Source organism: Agelaius tricolor, unplaced genomic scaffold (genome assembly GCF_023055355.1).
Source record: "Agelaius tricolor isolate 1412-34295 unplaced genomic scaffold, bAgeTri1.0.p SCAF_21, whole genome shotgun sequence".
In the NCBI taxonomy this organism is placed as follows: Eukaryota; Metazoa; Chordata; class Aves; order Passeriformes; family Icteridae; genus Agelaius; species Agelaius tricolor.
Window position 1 is genome coordinate 14,328,535 of NW_027269281.1, and position 20,362 is coordinate 14,348,896.

At 39.8% G+C, this 20,362-nt stretch overlaps 1 protein-coding gene across 1 annotated transcript in view; it reads left to right on the forward strand.

Annotated features, from left to right (window-relative positions):
• Positions 1 to 20,362, forward strand: part of LOC139599012 (guanine nucleotide-binding protein G(q) subunit alpha) — a 201,174-nt gene that overhangs the window by 160,838 nt on the left and 19,974 nt on the right. Inside the window, exons 4-5 of the mRNA XM_071445944.1 lie at positions 15,423 to 15,551; positions 16,518 to 16,647. Of these exons, the coding sequence (XP_071302045.1) occupies positions 15,423 to 15,551; positions 16,518 to 16,647 (259 nt within the window). The remainder of the gene's footprint in view (positions 1 to 15,422; positions 15,552 to 16,517; positions 16,648 to 20,362) is intronic.

Here is a 20,362-nt window from a genome sequence, read left to right on the forward strand (position 1 = left end):
GCAATAGACATACTAAATCTAAAAGGAAGGTTTGAACAAAGGCATGGAATTTGCTGTGTAATGGTGCTTCCTGTAGAAAAACTGAAGATTAAGCAGTTGAACTAGGGAAATTCAGAAAGGCAAGTGAGATTGCATTAAACAGTATACAGGATGCATTTCTTTCAAGATTTTTTTTAATTCAGTACTGAATATGCTTCTCATATCTATAATTTTTAACTCCATTTCCCATTTAGAAGTTTTTAAAAATTTGCACAACTGTTTTTTCATTTGATGACTAGTTTTTTAGCTGCCTCCTAATTTTGGTTTTGAGCCATGTAGAAATTATAAATTCAGAGAAGTAATTAGGTAGGATTTGGATGGGATAAGAATAAAAAGAACATAGTGCATCTTTCTTCTACACCTACTAAGCTTTACTACATTTATTTTACTTTAGACTAAGATTAGATATTTCTGGAAGCTGGTAAACATGCCTCAACTTTTTGCAAGTGGTAAAGAGGCTCAGAGATGCAAACATCCACATTTCTGAAAGTGCAACCAGTACTTTACATTTCGCTTTGCTCACAGCATGTGTTACTATAGTGGAAATTTATTCCATTTACTGTACTGGATGTTCCCAAAGAGGATGCTTGTCTCAGTCTGGCAACTCTAATGTTGGAAAAAATCCTGCTACATCTACTTTGATATTTTGCTTATGTGGAATTCGGAGACAATAAAGTTATATGTATTTTTCAAAAGTGCATAAAAACTCCCTTGCCCTTCAGAGCTTATTGTTTTCTAGCACATGGTCAAAATTACTGCTTGTTTTGGGTAGTCTCATCAGTCAGTACAGTTTTTAGCAAAAAGAAAACTGACAGAACTCCCCCACCAAATCCCAACAATAACTCAGTAAGTGTAGCGCCATCCAATTCCAGAAGAAAGAGGTCCCAAAGAACAGAAATATAATAAATGGAGTTAACCAAAGCTTATGACTTAAGGCTACTTAATCAGATTATTTTGTGGGTTTTTTTTTAATTTGAACTGTCAGTATGACAGGTAGTTGTAGAGAGCAATAAGGTCTCCCCTAAGCCTCCTTTTCTCCAGACTAAAAAACCCTAGTTCCCTCAGCTGCTTTGCATAAGACTTGTGCTCTACATCCTTCAGTTGACTTCAACCCATCGATCCAGTTGGCCCAGATCCCTCTGTAGAGCCTTTCTACCCTCAAGCAGATCAACACTTCCACCCAATTTGGTGTCATCTGCAAACATACTGAGGGTGCACCCAATCCCCTCATCCAGACCATTGATAAAGATATTAAACCTGACTGGTCCCAGTACTGAGCCCTGGGCAGCACCACTTGTGACCAACTTCCAACTGGGTTTAACTCCATTCACCACAACTCTTTGAGTCCAGTCTCTGAGCCAGTTTTTTACTCAGTGAAGAGTATACCCATCTGTCCTGGTTTAGGGCAAATTTGGGAGAAAACCTCCAAAAGGGGCTCCCCCAGAAAGCAAACCCACACTGCCCCTCCCCCCAACCAGTTCGGGAAAAATTTTGACAGAGAGAAGTGGAAAAAAAGCCTGTTTATTTAACAGGCAAAGCACTCCTCAGCACAAAAAATTAACAATACCAGATGACAAAACTCATTTGCTGCTCTGAAGAGATGACAAATTTAGAAAGTCTCTCCTGTGGGTGGTTGCTCTGTTATCAGTCCCTCCGCCGCTGGGAAAGGCTGCTGCCCAGAGTAGGCCCCGGTAGGCTACAAAGTACAACCTCTCGGTGCTTCCCCAGGTCCCAGTCCGGAGCAGGTTCGAACAGTTCCAAGAAAAGGGAAAGAAAAACAGTCCAGGGAAAACTCGGACTGCCTCAGCTAGCTAAACTAACTAAAAAGCAACAGAGTGCCGTGTTCTGCCCCATCCATGCCCAGACACCACAGTGGCATTCTGTGTTCCAGCCGAATGTGGAGGAGTGAGTGCAGGCTGATAACAAAACTCTGTGCTTCTTCTTCCACCTGCCTTTGCTCTCAGAGCCAGTCTTGAAGGCACAGAATATAATATCCAGCATAAACAGAACACCCAATTGGGGATACAAGCATCATAACGTCACCCTAGGACACCATCCAAGCTATAAGCATCCAGTTTCTCCAAGACAATGATGTTAGCAATGATGTTGAAGGGTTTACTAAAGTTGAGGTAGACAATACCCACAGCCTTGCCTTAGTGTTCTTAGGTGCTTCCATGGTTTCTAATGCATTAACAACCTCTGCATCTTTGCTGCTGCAAGGATCTCCATCCCCTACCCCCACTGAAATGGCTATGGTTCTGTGCACATTAATACAGGGACATTTCAAATGTACTCCAGAGTAGTCAACATATAGTGGATTGGATTGAAGGATGTTACAATCACACTGTCCCTCAAACACTGGAATGCTGATTTCAGGCTTATCTATAGCAAGCCTGGTTTTATCCCTTAATGAGGCGACTGGTGTTTTCGGGGTCTCTCAGACACCGGCTGCCATGGGTGCCCAAGACAGAGAAACCCAATTAGGCACGACCTGTCCGGGCCCCTCAGGCAGGCTCCAGAGCCACAGGCAGTCTTAGCAAGCTCAGCTCTTAGTGATTATCAGCTCATTCATGATTTCAGCTCTTGGCTTGCTAAGTGCCTTTGGCAGATGCCGGGAGAGAGAGGAGAAGGCTGTGTAAGGTTCCACAGAGATGTCTTTATTGATGTCTTCTGTGAAGGTTCTCAGGGACAGCTCTTCTGCCGAGCTGGGCAAAAGTAGGGCTTTATATAGGGTACAGGAGTTTTAGAAATTGTCCAATAGTAAGGGTCGAGGTGAATGTGACCTATAGTCTTACAGAGAGATAAGCAAGGGTCTGAAGGCAGAAGAGGGGCTTCTTAGGTCCAGTCATGACTAGGCATTTCCTATCTTAGGTTGCTGAATGCCATGGAGTCATTGCAGGCCCTGTGCCTGCTACACCTTTACCTCTTCAAATCTATTTTAAAGCTCTTACAATGAGCCCTGCTAATTCTTGCACAAATATCCTTTTTCCCTTTTGAGAAAGATGTATCTCATTTGACACCAGCAGGCCTAGTCACATGGACTGACCTGTGATTAAAAACCCAAAATTCATCAGTCACAAAGCCAGGTATTGATCAGCTGGCTCTTCCTGTTACTTTCCTCATCATTCCCTGCAACTAGAAGGACAAAGGAAAACATAGGACCTTTCATTCCCCACAAAAGAGAGTCTGCTATGACAATAACCTGCCTTTTTTTCTTTATGTAAATGGTTTGGATATGGTGCATAGGCCAGCTTAACCTTGACAACACCTCCAACATAGATGGACCATCATCCTCATCATTGCTTTGTTCCACTTGAAGACCCTCATACCTAAGACACCTGGGAAAGTGAGGTAGTCACAGAGGAGATGCTCCTGCTGCATCAGGCAGGATGCCACCACCCCCATATCTTAAGTCACTGTATTTTGCCAGGTGGAGAGAGCATAGGGAATCCTCCATATCATGTGTCCTGTCTGCCAGACAAGACTATCCCAGGGAAGGTAGGGTGCAGTTCCAGTAGTCAATCTTCTTAGACTTCCTGATGCTGCTTAACCTACTTACCTCCTCCCTGTAATCTCCTGAACAAACTTTCTGTTAAATAATAAACTTAATTTCTTGGGTTTTCTCCCTTCTTTCTTCCCCTGTACTCCCACTCTCCTCATATAGATTAAGAAAAGGTCTAATTGCTGACTGTGTTGTAATAAGTCATCTTTACTAGTCTTAGATTAACCATTTTATTAGTGTGAATAACCAGCTCTATCTCAATAAATTTATGTGTAGAGATTTTGCTTTCTAGTGTGGTGCCAGTCACATTCCTTCTCCTAAGCAGTGCATTTCAGAGGCAGTATATCCCCAAGAATTTCTCCTGTGTTCATAAGGACTTCCAGCAGGACTTCATCTAAGCATGGGGTTTATTAACATGCCAGTATTAATAATTTAGTATCTCGCTCCACCAGATACCCTGAGTTTGGGAAGAGGTACTGGGCAGTATTCCTAAATTAAACAATCTTATTCTTGGCCTTGGAAAGGAAAAGGACTTAGAAATAGATGAAGGCTATAGCTATCTACCTTTGCCCATCCCTTAATGCCGTCTCTTGATTAATTGGAGTATATACTAGATTGAGTTGAGAGTTACAGAAATTCATAGAATCATAGAATGTTTTAGATTGGAAGAGACATGTAAAGATCATCTGGTTCCACTGCCCTGGGAGCTGGGATCCTAAGGACAACTGGCTTTGGTATTAAAGACTGAGGCAAAGAAGGCATTAAGTACCTCGGCCCTTTCCTCATCCTGACACTATGCTATTCTCTGCATCCAGCAAAGGATGGAGACTCTCCTTAGCCATCAAGATGGTATCCCTTCCCTGAAGTGTATCAACCTCACCATTTAACATTATGTCATCTGCAAACTTGCTGAGAGTGCACTCAATCCCACTATGTCATTAATAAAGGTATTGAACACTAAAGGTCCCAATATGGACCCCTGAGGGACACCACTTATTACAGGTCTCCATTTGGACATTGACCCACTGCTCTCTGTGAAACCATGTTAGGTCTCTCTAATCACCTTTCTGTCTTCCATGGTTTTTGACGCATCTTCCAGGATGATCTCTTCCATGATCTTCCTGGGCACAGAGATGAGGCTGGCTGGTTGGAAGTTCATCTGATTGAATTCATCCTGAGAAAATGCTAATATATCATGCGATTATTTCCAACAGAAATGTAACTTCAAAGATACTGAAAAATAGTGATTAATGGATGGAGATGGGTGTTTGTTTGAAGTGCCTGCCCCATGTTTGTTTATGTTGAAAATGTTTCAGAAGTTCATTTATTGAAAGTAAGTTCAGATATGTTTCAGTGGCCAGTCTTCATTAGGTGGCATAACTTGGGATTTTAAATAAAGCTGTCAGGAAAATGAATCCACAAACAAAAGAGGTTTATGTCCAAAAAGGAGACAGAGGAGTCCTGGAACTTTATTCAAATAAAGGAATAGGCCATGGGGCATTTCCCCAGGGGGTCTCTCAAATTGTCAGAGGACGCAGCCTCCTTTTTATCCTAATTTCTCAGCCTCATTTCCCTCTCTCTTTCCCCATTGGCTGAGGTACTTGAGAGGTACAGACTTCCCAAATCGCTTAATAAAATCCCCCTTCTAATGTATACCCCCTGCTTTTTCTTTTCCTTGTGTCAATCAGTGGAATTCTTATGAAATTTATGGTTCTTTCTATTGTTTCTTTAATGTCTCAGTATCTAACTTTATTTGCCAGCTGAACCACAGTTTGTTTGTAATGACAAATCTCTCTCATTCCTTTCAAAGCTGAATGTTCAATTACAAGGTTATTTTGAATAGAATGTATTAACCATATTCATGAAGAGTGTTATTAATTAAAACTATTCTTGTTTTGATACTGAAATTGGTCAGATAGAAACTTGCTAACACAGTTTTGAGTATTAGAAAGCAGGCATTCTTTAGTGCAGTGCTGGGTACTTGGAGGATCCTTCCTCTAATTGAGTGCATGGAGCATCAGGTAAACCGTTTTTATCATACACACCGGTTACATAATCATTAGCTAGCTTTGCTTACTTGATTTATATGTATTACTTTATTTTACATAGTCGCACCCCTTATTGGAAGTCCTTATATGGTCTTTTGGGGGGTCTTCTTTGGTGGTCTTCAATGTCCCATGTCCTAATTTCTAGGTGGCCATTTCTTGACCCCAGCACTTAAGTAAGCACCATACTCTTATAGATGAGTAATGTGATGGTTGGGTCTCACAATTAAGAGATAGATATTATGTGTATGTTAAGGTATATAGTGATGTTATTGTAATATGTCCTCCCATAGTCCTCTTTCCCCTCCCCCTTGCAATAGCCTTAGTAGTCAGGGCATTTGGGGAGGGCCGGCTTATTACTAGGAGGCGTGGCATAACAACACCTGGCCTCCAATCAAGATGTAAGAAAGTAATTTTCACCAATGGACAGCAAAGAAGGAGTTGACTGACAGAACTTTGGCAGGAGCTAAAGGTATAAAAGGCAGAGCATCTATTTTGTAGACGAGCGTGTGGCTGCTGATCATGGAGATTCTCAGCTCTGTAATTTTTCCTTATTCAGTCCTTTGTTGTATTTTTGTTAAGGTTTAATAAACCTTTAAAATTTTAAAAGTGAGGGTAGTTTCTCATAATACTGTTGTTTTGCATGACTCCTGCTTTGTCAGCCTTCTCTAGGTACAGAAATCTGTAGCTAGCATCCTTTTCTCACTCAAAAGCAAAAATCTCTTGACTTTCAGTACTCAAAGGGATAGAGAAAAAGGCATCTTTCAAATCTAATACTGTAAACTATTTTATTTTTTTCACTCAAGGTTGTTAGCAAGGTGTAAGGATTTCCTACTACTAAGTATATATCTTCTACTATCTTATTTATGGCTCTAAGGTCCTGTACCAGCCAGTAATCCTTTCCATTTGCCTTCTTAACTGGCAAAATAGGGGTATTAAATTTGGATTCACCTTCCTTCAATAGGCCTTGTTTTATAATTTTTTCCACAAAGAGTTATAACCCCTTATGGCTTTCTATTTTCAAAGGGTCCTGCTTTTGCTTTACCAGTCCTGCTCTAGGTTTCAATTCAGTTCTTACAGGCTCTGCTCTTTTGAATCTCCCTGGAACCTCTCCAGCCCAGACTATCGAAATCACTGCATCCTCAAGTGATACTGGCAGATGAATCATGTCTGATTTTGGAGACTGTAGTGTAAAAATTAAGGCTTCCACATAATTAGGTTATAGAATAACTTGTATTTTGCCATTTTAAAATTTGATTTCAGCATTTAGTTTTTCCAATAAATCTTTCCCAAGGAGAGGCTTTGGTGAATTGGATAGATACAAAAACTAGTGAGTCATCCATTGTTTTCCTAATCAATGGGCTTGAGAAATTGCTGAGTTTCACAATTCCCTGTTGCACCAACAAACATTATGGAATCATTACTCAAGTTTTCTTTTACTGGATTTAGCACAGAGTAACTAGCTCCTGTATCTACTAAGAATTCAACCTCTTCATTTACCTCCTCATTCCCCAGCTTAGCTGTAAGCAGAGGTTGTGCAGGGGAAGAACCCTCCAGTCCCCCTCAGTCCTCATTGGTGATGGCCGTGATGGGGGGCTTTTGTGTTTCAACTGCGGACAATCCCTTTTCCAATGTCTGTCTTTCTTACAATGTGCACATTGATTAATACCAAGTCTCCCAGGGAGATTCAAGGTAGTTTGTCTATGCCCTTGTCCTCTTCCTTTCCTCGGGGGCACTATTCCTTTGGAAATTGCTTCCACAACTGCAACTACTTTTTGTTTGGCTATTTCTTGCTGGTTTTCTCTATTCTGATAAACTCCCCAAGCAACATCTAACAGCTTCCTGAAATCAACTGGTCTTGTCCCTGAGCCTTTTGTAATTTCTTTCTAATATCGTCTGAGGTGTTGGAAGCTAGGATTTTTCTTTCTTTTTTTTTTTTTCTCTCAGGGAATTTTCTCCCATATGTTGCCTAAGAGATGATAATGACAGTACTTAAAAGAGACACAAAATGTAGTCAAGGAGGAGGGTGAGGGGTGCAGCTGACTGCACTCTCACAGCTGAGGGGCTTTCTCTTGGGAAGGGCAGAGATACCTTGAGATTTTGGCTGGGGGGTGAGGGGCTGGGCTTGGCTCCTTTTTCCCTTGCTCTCGGGATCAGAGTGGAGAGGTACAGTTTTTGGTGCTGGACTGTTGCTGATGCCTAAATAAGCTACCTAGAACAGAGATCAGGCAGTGTTAAAGGAATAAACTAGGTATTTATTAAAAAGGCCTTCAAAGGATACACTTTGGGCAGTGCAAGAGCCCAGCCATGGCTCCACCCAAGATGGACTAAGATGGACTCCAAGTCATGAGTTTTCAGACTTTTATAAGTTTTGGTCCGTTTACATATTGCGGTTAATTGTCCAATTACAGCTTCAGGTCATGAAGTCCTATCTTCCCAGTTTGCTCTCCTTAATTCACTGTTGTTTATACCTTTTGGGCCTGAAGCTGCAATGATGTCCTTGGTTCTCAGGCTGGAAAAGGATTGTTTTGTCTAACTACCCTGTGAAGCTAACACTTTATTTGAAGTTCAGAGTTATATACTAACACAGTACAGAATCTGGAAAATATGAAAGCTAAAACTTAGGGCATCATTGCTGCCCCAAGGATTTGCTGCCATTGTGGAGTTCTCATCCTGTACAGCTTCTACTTATTGTGGATGAGCTTCTACTCACAAGAGCAGCTGTTGAACTGGGACCGTTCCAACACGTGACCTCACTGGGTAGGGGACCCCAACCCCCTCCCCCTTCCCAGAGGGTGCGTTGCCCAGCTGTGTGTGACAGCTGCTTGCACAAGTCCGGCTGCCACTGCCTAGCTCAGCTGTTTTTCTGACACTGCTTCAGGCTTTTTGCTACACTTTACCCAGCACCCTGTCTGCCTGACCCCCCGTGGTTCCTGCTGTGGCTGCAGAGTTTCTGCTACATTTTGTTTGCTACCCTGGGGTCTGCTTGCCTCTGCCATTCCAGCTTGCTGCTCTGAAGTTCCTGCTACAATCCATTATGCCTTTCGGAGGGGCACTGAGACCAGCTCCCCCTGTGGGTTTGTAAAGGAAGCTCCTTTTCTATCTCTCCCACCGGCTCACCCACCATTGGCCATGTGGAGAGAGGCAGCTGAACTAGCACCAGAGTGCCCTCTGCAGCCATGGGGAATCATTGCAACTGCCCTGCCCAGCCAGGAGCCAACAGCACCTCCTGCTGGCTGTGGCCATAACTACACCAAAAGGGAAAGTGCTTTACAGCTGAGAGAAAGCTGATATTGGGTTTCTGGTTTTGGTTGTTGTTGCTGTTGTTTGCCTTATCATGTATATAGATATATTCTAGTAAAGAACTGTTATTCCTTTTTCCATATCTTTGCCTGAAAGCATCATAATTTCAAAGTTATAAAAATTTGGAGGAAAGGGGGTCACATTTTCCATTCCAAGGGAGGTTCCCGCCTTCCTTGGCAAACACCTGTCTTTCAAACCAAGACATGATGATTGCCCCACAAATATGGGGGCTAAATGAGTTTCTCCCTCTGTTTCAGAATCTATATTAATATACTTTCGAGCCATTTCTTTCAGGTGATTTAAAAATTTGGTAGATGTTTACCTGTCAAAATTTGCTCTTCCACCAACCTCCTACTGGTTTTAACAACCATCTCTTTCCATACTATCAAACAACATTTCTAACATAGTATCTATATCCTTCCAGTCTGGGTCCTGAGTTTTAATCATCATTTCAAATGCTTTTGCCATTTTGTCTGGGTCATCTCAGTAGGTGCCAGCCATCAACTTCCAATTTTTAAGGTACGTTATTGAAAACTGCACTTTTACTGTGATTGGACTGTCTGCACCTACCGTCTGATGGAGGGGTGCTACTATTACATCTCTGTGTTTAGCTCTAGTTCTCCCTGAAATGAGGCTAAAACCCTCTGCTCCTTGATACATCCTCCCCATCCTCTCTATCTTCTCTTCTAGACTTGCCAATTCCCCCTTAATATCAGTCTTGGCAACCTGATTATCTGTTTCCCCATCCAACCTGTGATTAGGACTGACCATAAGATCTAAATCATCCTCCTTTTTGAGGAGATGTTTAGAACAAATTTTTCCTATGCTGCACATAGAACAACGTTTTAACCCTTTTCCTTGATTCTTTTTTTTCAAGAGCCAGATTAAAAGGGTCTGAGTGGGCTGGATTCAAGCCACAATCTTTCTGCCATTCCAGACGATTCCACAAAGTGAAAAACATACCTCATCCCATTTCTGTTCCCGTCTTAAAAACAACATTAACTGTAACAATGTATTATACTTGAATGTTCCATTTTGTGGCCACTTTTCTCCCGAGTCTAGTTTGTACAATGGCCACTATTATTTGCAAAACTTAATCAAATTCTCCTTGATAGCTGTTCTCCCAGGGGGCCCGCCAATCTTTCTCCAATGTCACAAAATGCAACCAAGTGGGAATTTTTTCAAAATTATTGTCTGCTACCCATCTCCAAATAGTAGATCCAAAATGTTACAATACAGATACAAATACAAAACAATTAAAACAATTATCGATCAATCGATAAAACCAAGTCATACACTGAATTCCAGAATACCAAATAATCCACCAAACATGCCGGAAAATCTACATGCCTTATATGGTCAGGATTCCGAAAAGAATGCCTTAGTATTGAATGTGATCCTACCTGTGTCCCAGACTGGTCCGAAGAACTGTGGTCTTCTCCAGGAAAGTCTCGGTGCCAGCATGAAGATCCAGAGATCACTTGTATCCACAGGAGATCAGGCAGAGTGTCCCATCTGGGGGCCAGAAAATGATACTGAAATCAGTCAGACAGAAACTTACTAACACACTTGAGTATTAGAAAGCAGGCATTCTTTATTGCGATGCTGGGTACTTGGAGGATCCTTCCTCTAATTGAGTGCACTGAGCATCAGGTAAACCGTTTTTATCATACACACTGGTTACATAATCATTAGCTATCTCTGCTTACTTGTTCTATATGCATTACTTTATTTTACATAGTCGCACCCCTTATTGGAAGTCCTTATATAGTCTTTTGGGGTCTTTGGTGGTCTTCAATGTCCCATGTCCTAATTTCTAGGTGGCCATTCCTTGACCCCAACTCTTGAGAAAGTGCAATACCGTTTTTTTTGCATGACTCCTGCTTTGTCAGCCTTATCTACTTCTCCAAGTCTACATTCTTCCCTTTATTTGGTAAGAGTAAAATGTTCTGTTCTACTATCCTTATCAGTTTTTTTATCAAGTTTAGGAGTCTTTTCACTTCTCTGTCTGATTTCTAGATGAGAAAAATATGGGAAAATGCAAAGCTAATTAGCCTATTCCTATTATCACTTTCTTTTTCTTTTTGTAATATGGACAGATAGTTCCTTTGAAAGTCTTTCAAGGGTATTATTAGCACCTTCATAGCCTGGTAACTTCTTTGAAGGCTGATTGTAGTTTTGGCCCCTGTCACAGGGAATATATAATTCATTAAAAGTAAGTGCTTCTTTCCCAACACTGACTAGGAAACAAAGGGTTTTCTTCTTTTTCTGATTGGTTAGTTTGCAGATCACAAGTATACTTTAGCAGTTTTTTCTGATGTTAATAAATAGCTACTGTCAGCAGCTTGTTACATACACATTACTTTGGTAATGCACCTTCTGCCTGTTGCGATAGCAACCTCAGAACCTCAGCAGCCAGAGAATTTTTACAAAAGTAAAGTAATTATAGCTACAATTAACTTCTTAGACTCGGTCTGTAGTGTAAATTTACGCAGTTACTAGGTTACTGGGGTTTTTTAAAAGTAACTTTATGCAATTTTTTTTGTTTGTTTTGTTTTGTTCCTTTGTAAAATGCTTAGCTTAGTACATACCATTTGGGTGAGAGGTCATAAATACAATTTGTCTCATCAAAATAAGATATTTCTTAGCAGGTGGTAAAAATAAAATCCTAGTGCCATGTAGTTCTGCCCTAAATTGTTTGCACAGTTGCTGCTAACTGTATAACTGACTCCTCAGTAATAATAGTGACTATCTGGTTTTGGACTCCACCTTAAGACAATGGTCAGGATGTTTCCAAGATCTGTATCTTTAATATAATTTTTAAATTTGAAGTTAATAAACTAACAAAACATCTTTCTGGCAATAGTTGGCAACACTTTTTGTGAAAGTCCATGTTTATGACAATTTCCTTGTTTGTTTGAAAGAGTGCATGTGTGTAGCAACTTCTTGTGTATACTGAACCAGCAGTTGTGTCACAAAATCTGATTGCAGAATTTGTGCATGCATGTATGTGGTAAAGCTTCTAAGGGCTTCTAATTTTATCTAGGTAATGTCTTTTTTTTTTAGTTAGACCCTTATCCTAAAATCCCTTATGCATGCCTGTTATGTGATTAAAATTTTTATATGTGCACGTCACGGGTAACCCAAAATGCTGTTGCATTCCATATCTATCTGTGACCAAAAATTGTTAGTGCCTTTTTAAGACCCTGCAGCCAGAAAACAGAACCGGGCGAGGGGGGGAGAACTTTGCTGCGGTCCTTTTTTAAGTTGGAGCCTGGAAGCTGAGATGTCTCTCTCCTGGCAGCATTTGCTGAAGGTGGAGGCTCCACTTTTGAGGGGCTTGTTTTATGTTTTTTGGCTTTTTTCTGGGCTTGCAAAAGTAGCCACTCAGAAAAACTGCATTTCACAATCAAAAACTGTTTCGGAGTGAACTTTGCAATGCAAGCCTCAGTCCCTGGGACCAGGTCCCCCTGCATCGGTGCCAACAGACCAGTTCTTTTTCCCCAACACAACTGCAGTGCGGAAGACAGCATCACCAACACCAGCGGAGTCCAGCAGGTGGCAGGAGGAAGCAGCAGGAGACGGTGCTTACTTCACACGTGCCGGCAAGTCTTCATCTGCCACTAGAACTGCTCCGCAAGCTCCTTCGTTCCCAGAAGGGTTTGCCACCATCCTTCCCCCTTGTCTCCCAGACTGTGCGATCACCTGTAAAGGCTGCCATCTTGGGGGAAGGGTCAGATGCCATTTTCCCTGTCTCCTTACATGTGGTTGCCAATGGCAGGAGCCATTTTGGAAAGGGAATTTCCACCATTTTAGGTGTCTGTTCTCTGGGAGTTTGTGAGATTTAGCAATTTTGTATCTAGTGATTATTTACTGGGGTTTTTTGCCTGTTGCCGTTTTGCTTGTTAGTAAACTGTTATTTTTTCACTTATGTCTATTTGTATTTCGCTTCTTCTTATTGGTGGAAAGAGATTGGTTAAAACAAAGGGAAAGAACTTACTTTAGAGTGTTCCCCTTTAAATTGTCTTAAACCAAGATCACGTTTTCTCACATGAGTACTGTATTTGTCAGTAGTTTGATTAGAACTTCAGTAGATGAGTGCTTTAAAAGCCATGGTGAATTGTCTTTAATAAGTAATGATAAAAAAAGAATATTCATTTTCTGATGGTGTTCACTTTTACTCTTCATCCAGAGTAGTCTGAATTCAGCGATTCTAAAGACATTTCATGTAGCCCTATGATTTTGTTATATAACTTTTAAACTAAATGTCCTCTTCTGGTTGCAAATAAACCAGTGGAAAAGGTAACTCCATCCTGCTTCCCTGCTGGAGGTTACAAACTTCCCACACCCCAGTCTGTATCAGTCAAACAAGCTGAAATAATTTTCAGAGCAATAGATCATGGAGACATTGCACAAGAGCAAGAGTTAAGCATGGACTGTGACTTATGGAAAAAGGTGTAGTTAGAAGCAGCTGGAGTGAGGATTTGGCCTGCACAGTTGCAGTTGGAAAAGGTGCTTGATGTGTTGATGTTTTCATTTAAAGCTGCTGCTTGTGCCAGAGACAATACTAGTGTGATTGTCATTACTGTTCTCTATTATGTGCTCACTGTCAGGATGCTAGGCATCCTCAGGTGTCAGGAGGGAATATGTGGATTGAAACCAATTCAAGCCTGTTGCTCTCTTCAATATTCTTCTGCTAGTTGTTCAGTTCTTATACTCTTTATTGAGCTTAGCCATGTATATGCTCCTCCAATGCTGGACTGGCTAACTCAGAGATATTCACACACTCTTAATGAACTCAGATAAAATCATTTACATCACCAATTGATCCACTCAACTCATTGATCCAACTTGATATGAAGAAGCCTTGAATATAATTCACTGCAATAATAAAGACTTATAAAATAGGATCAACCAAAACTATGATAAACCCTTTATCAATGGGTTATCAAAGGTGGGGCCTCAATTTGAGTGCTGTATGCAGTTTGGTGCCCACAATTTAAAAAGAATGTGAAGGTCTTTGAATGTGTCCAGAGAAGGACCACCAAGCTGGTGAAAGGGCTGGAAGGCATGTCCTGTGAGGAGCAGCTGAGGACTCTGGGTTTGTCTAGTTTGGAGAAAAGGAGTCTGAGGGGTGACCTCATGGCTCTCTGCAGCTTCCTGAGGAAGAGACATGGAGAGGTACGTGCTGAGCTCTTCTCCCTGGAATCCACTGACAGGATGTGTAGGAATGGTTCAAAGCTGCATCAGGGGACGTCCAGATAAGGAAACATTTATTTACTGAGAGGGTGGTCAAACACTAAAAGAGGCTTCCTAGAGAGGTGGCTGATGCTCCAAGCCTGTCAGTGTTTAAGAGGCATCGAGACAATGCCCTTAATAATATACTTTCAGTTTTAGCCAGCAGTGAAGTGGTCAGGCAGTTGGACTATATGATCATTGTAGGTGTCTTCCAACTGGAACTATTCCATACTTTTCTAAAAAAATAAAAATCTAAATGTTCTGTATTACTGTAACAGCTATGATAATATTTGAAAATTGTGTGTGCTGGTAGTGTGCATTTAGGTTATAATAGTATTCCAGTAATCTTTTCCTTTTATGTAAATATCCATGTTTATTAATTTCTACTTTCCATATTCCTGCTCAGCATTTTGAAATGGTCTGTCAACCTAATAAGTTACTTAAAAAAAATTATGCCATTACCCCATTCCTTCTAATGGAAAATGTGTATGCAGTTCTAGAAAAATAAAAGTATATTCTTACACAGTTAATGAAAAAGTCATTTTAATGGTATTGAGCATGTCTGATGATTTGTTCTACTGGCATTTTGGGAAGATTGTACATGAGTAAAGAGAAACAATTAATTGCTGCTATATTCCAAAATATTCAGATGTGGTACAAAGCAGCGGGTGCAGTAGAGCAGAAATACCCTGATTACAATCCCTATGATACACATGCTTACCCACTGATGATTTTTTAAAAAATTAATTATATTATTTTGAATCAGAGGGAACATGAGCTTTAAAGAGAAATATAAGGAGATTTTATTGATTTTAGAGTTTTGAATGAAATTTTGTATTGCTGATGCAGACAAAGCTTTCAGACTGATTGTCAGGAACATGTTTAATTCCCTCTAAGTTGATAAAATAATCGAAAGTTATATCTACTGCGAGCAACTAAGTACGATGCAGCAGCTCACTCCCCTGCTTTTCTCTTTCCCAGTGGGATAGGGAGGAGAATCAGGGGGAAAAAAGTAAAACCCATGTGTTCAGATAAGACCAGTTTCATGAAACAAAGTAACATGTAATAATAACAACAACAATAATAATGATAATAGCAATAATTATAATAAAAATGAGAGACTGGAGGACTCCTTTTAATTTCCTTTCCTCTTTTATGTCATTATTGCTTTTTTTTCCTGTTGTACTTCTTCCTATCCCACTCCTCATTTCTTTTCCTAAGACTACCTTTCTCTTTTCCTCAGTGACATTATGGTCTCACTGTCTTGCATTCCTGTTGTTTCTTCCCATCTATAGTTACCTTAACGACTTGGACCGCATAGCAGATTCAGCCTATCTGCCAACTCAGCAAGATGTGCTTAGAGTTCGAGTCCCAACAACAGGGATCATTGAATACCCATTTGACTTACAAAGTGTCATTTTCAGGTAGAAAAAAGTTTAACACCCATTTGTTTTGTTTATTTTGTTTCCTTTTACATTAGTAATACCATGAATAAGATATTGGTCAAATATACAAATTAGTCAATGTTTTTTTAAATTTGAGCTTGGTGTTAATTTTATTTTCATGTTTTTGTCCATATATGATTAGCAGCTGTTGTTAAAGGTGTAAAGAGGATGAGAGACAGATTTGTCTTTTTCTGAAGGTAATTATTATTGATAGAAAATCTGGAAATAATTTTTCAATAAAATTAGTACAAATGTACTATTATGAATAATTATAAAATGGAGAGGTACCACTTCTGTACTTGATTTTTATAGAGAAGTGATATTTTGCAAATTTAATGCCATTCTTACAATTTTCCCCACCGCTCATTTTGAGGGCAAATACAATTGCTAAAGATTAACTATGCAGTTACAAGTACAAGTTAGACACCTGAGTGTCTAGTTACATTGAGATCCATAATAAATTTGGAGTACACTCTGCCAGCAAATTTGAGTTTCTATTTTGGCTATTAACAACTTCAGTAAATACAGATTATATACTATTTATACTCTTAAAATTAGGCAGCCTTGACAAGTTTGGAATTTTGACTGGCAATTTCTTGGGAGAATGGCAGGCCACCAACTTAATTCTGTGGATGCATTTCTGATGAATATGCAGAGCATACATTCTAGAATTGTGACTCAAAATCATAAGTGTTTAGAATAACAGAAATTTGAGGACTTTAAGACCCATAATAATTTAAATTCAGAAAGCAGATCAAACAAAAAAGCAAATAGGATAACTTATTTATTTACAACACATTCCATTAGTCTTTAATATGAATGATAACAGTTTTAAGAAGAAGCAAATTGTTTTCAATTAAATTCTTGAATTCAGTGTTTCATGTGTTTGTATGTTTATCTGCAAAGGTATTTGTGGAGTTGATGCGATCATTGTTAATTTTGCAGAATGGTGGATGTAGGAGGCCAACGATCGGAAAGAAGAAAATGGATACATTGCTTTGAAAATGTCACATCTATCATGTTTCTAGTAGCTCTTAGTGAATATGATCAAGTGCTTGTGGAGTCCGACAATGAGGTAAGCAAGCATTAGCATAAATCACCAGTTTTAAAGAAAAAAACCCCTAAAATTAATTTTAAATTTTATTTGAAAATTGATTAAAACACAAATTTGTAGAGAGTTTTGGTATGTGTGTTTTTACATGTTTATTTGGATATTAATTTTTTTTGACCAGTAAAGTTTAATGATAGATTGAATACTTCATGCTAAGCAGCAAAACAAAAGGTTGCTAGTCCTTTTAAGACACGTTCAAAGCAGGCTGGCTTGTTTTCCAAATATCTACCAGCAGTTGTATGCAACTGCATGGAATGAAATGAGAAGTTCTTAATGGATTAAGATGTTAATCTTCAAATAATATGACACAAACTAATCTCTTCCATGGAAGGTCAGTGGAACCCATCTATTTTGTGTTAAAGGTGGAATAGCTGACGGAAATGTTCTTATTGTAGCTATTTGCATGGTTAATGTTGTGTAGCAAAGCCATAAAAATACAATGGGAATTAAAACAAAATTCATATATTCTTTGCTAGAACAGACCCTATAGTAGTAAACTTCATTCCATTGACCTAAAGTATAGGATTTATATTGGCTTATATTTCCTATTTCTGTTTCTATTTCAAAGGATAACAGAAGTAAAAAACTCATGGGTGGTGATACATGAACTAAGTAGAAAAAGTGCAGGAGTACCCAGTGTTATGTACACAATTTTAAAAAGTAGGGAGGAAATTTAATGCTTGGACATTTTCTTTCATAAAGTCTATTCCCATTATTCATCAAACTTACATGAGTTACTCACCAACACTGTTCTATGCAAGTTTTTAGCATTCATTTACAAAATTTAGGTGAAAAAAAGAAAACATTTTATTGTTCTTCATGACTGTATATATATGTTGATTTCATTATTTAAGAGAAGGGTTGATATACCAAGGTAAAACAGATGTCCTGGGGCAGTCATGATTGTATTCTCAACTTTTTCGATATTAATTTTTTTCAAGAAAGACTAGGAGTTCTGAGAGCTTTTAAATTTATACTTTTCCCATAAAAGAAAGAAATCTCATTACAGTCTTTATATCATCAGACATCTCCTTAAAAAGTACAGCTGTTACAAAGAAAAAAAATTCAGTTGATTATACAGTGAATATATCTTCTCATTTATTTTTGTAATTTTTTTAACTTGGAAGGTATCAGAATGCTTTTATTTTGTTTTGTAAGGCATATATTTGATGTTGTGGTCCAAACAGTAATGGAGTCTGGTAATACATCATAAAACAAAGCTTTATTGAGAAAGAAAGATGAACAACAATTCCCCCATATAGCAACTCACCCAATCACCAATAGTGAGTACAGGATCATAAGCAATGCCATGGCTCTGGTGGACTGCCAGGGACATTTGATGTCAGGGTCATCTGGCAGAAACAGATAATCGTGCAAATGCATTTTAAATGTGGAAAAGAGTTTTGACAATGTAGGTCGGGGGCAGAGTGTTGGCAGACTGTCTAAGATAACGGTATTGGTTAAGGGACAGGGTGTCAGAAGGCAAGATGTCACTTCCACCCTGTGATTCTCTCAAATCATCATTTGACATGGAGTTATAGGCAAGGGTGTTATTTTGATGGGTTGTTAGTTATATAATAATCTAGGTGAGGTTGGTGTTCCAACACCTTCAGGGTATGTTATACAGTCAGAGGTTGAAAGGTGGTGTATCACAAGACAGGTACTGTAGAATCACCTCTATCAAGTATCAGTTGTGCAGGCATCTGGAGGTGATTACTGTTATGAATGGAGAGGAGAGCTTAAAAAAGTCCTGCCTTTGACTCAGATTTCTGGCAGTAGCTCTGTTGGGGGGGGCCTGCACCCCAGATCCCTCTTGCTTGTGCGTTCTTAATCATAGCCGATTCAGTCTATTACAAAATGAATAATTTATTTAATAGACACAAATTTAACAGATATAAGACTTTTACAGATTACTTCCTACACAGGATAAACAAAAGAAACACTACTAGTAGATAGAGTGCACAAGTGAGTTACCTATTATTACAGCTAGTGAAGAAATAGTATAGATTAGGATTCAATGTATGTTACCATCCAATTTCTGATGGGGCACACATAGGATCCTTTCCTCTGTTTCCAGAAAAGTAACCACAAAGATGGGTCCAAGTTTTGAGAAGTCCTACGCATTTCCAGGGAGTGTGTAGGAGACTTCTACCTCCGTGAAAATTTGTGTAGCTTTTATAGTTGTAAAAGTAGTGCCTTTCAGTCTAGGATTCCTGGCTTATCTCTCTACATCTTGCTCTCAAGGCAAGGGATGTTTATTATCAGCTGGGGATCTCACCTCCCTCAGTAATTCATGTGAGGGGGGAGAATGTCTGGAGCTATGCACCAGCTGATGGACAGAGAAGATAAGCAGATAAGTTTTTTTGTGGTAGAGGGGGGATGTCCTGCCACAATTGCTACTGCATTTTCCCAATTGCTGTGAGAGGCTGTGAAAGAGATTACAACCAGCTTTTGTTTATATCTAGTGGCCCCAACCCCAGTCAGGGAGTGGCTTGACATGACTGGAAAATGTTTTATAACACAGTCCACAACCCCATACACTGATATGAAACAAAACATAAATAATGACAAAGTAGATAATTTCAAAAAGTACAGCCAAAATATTTTGATAGATGCCCTGAGATATGGGAACTAAGAAGTAAGCCATGACCACAATTTGCCAATTCCCCAATGAATATCTTCAGTTGCTACCTGGTGCAAGGGCTTTAGTTGTTCCTGGATTTTCTTAAGGTCAGTTTAAATGCATAGATTTTGGCTGACACAGACACAGCAGGTAGTATTTACTAATGTGCAGATGCCACTTTGTCAAGTACTCTGAAGCTAGTGGTTTTGAACAGTAGTCTGTGGTACCTGAGCAACTTCTTGCTGCAGAGCTTGGATGGCACCAATTGTTACATTTTCTATATTTTCCAGAGTAGCAGAGAGACTGATGATTGCTTTCTCCAGCTCAGAGACCCCTAGACAAGGAAGTTCAGGGAAGCTGGTGAAATATGCATGCTCATTCTACTAAAGGGTTAAAACCACACCAGTGTCACAGGGCATCAGGATATTTATGGACATGGGTCCTGAAGAGGTTTACTTCAACATGCATTGCAGGCACGATTAGTCTGGGTGCGTAGACCTCCTCTCTCTCCATGGGAGCATTGTCATGGCACAGCTGCTGCACAGCCAGTATAGGCCAGGGGCACCTATTTTGATAAGGTCACAGCAGCAAGTGGTGTCTTTCAGGCAGTTGTCAATATTGGCATGGTAGGTTTGCATGGTGTAAGATAAATCCTGCTGCATGGTTTGTTATTGTTCATGGGACAGATGATAGCCCATAAAGTTTTGGAGGGCACAGAATTCTGATCCATGATTTACCAAAGTGGCAGTCAGTAGTCAGTTTTTGAGACACTAGCCTAAATAGAGTAATATCTAACAAAGATTTTACATGCACAGCCCCACAATTCCACCAATACCAGCATTCCTACCGCAGGAAAACCTTGGTTCACAGATGCAGTATGCTATGTACAAATCCAACAATCAGTTCCCTTCCTGACATTCACAGTCACCTGAGAGAATTAGCAAGTTAGGATACCAACCAGCAAGGTTCTGGTGTACCTCTTGGGGAAGAGTGGCTTGAAAGATGCTCTGCAAAAAAGGACCTGGGGGTGTTGGTCAACAGTTGGCTGAATATGGG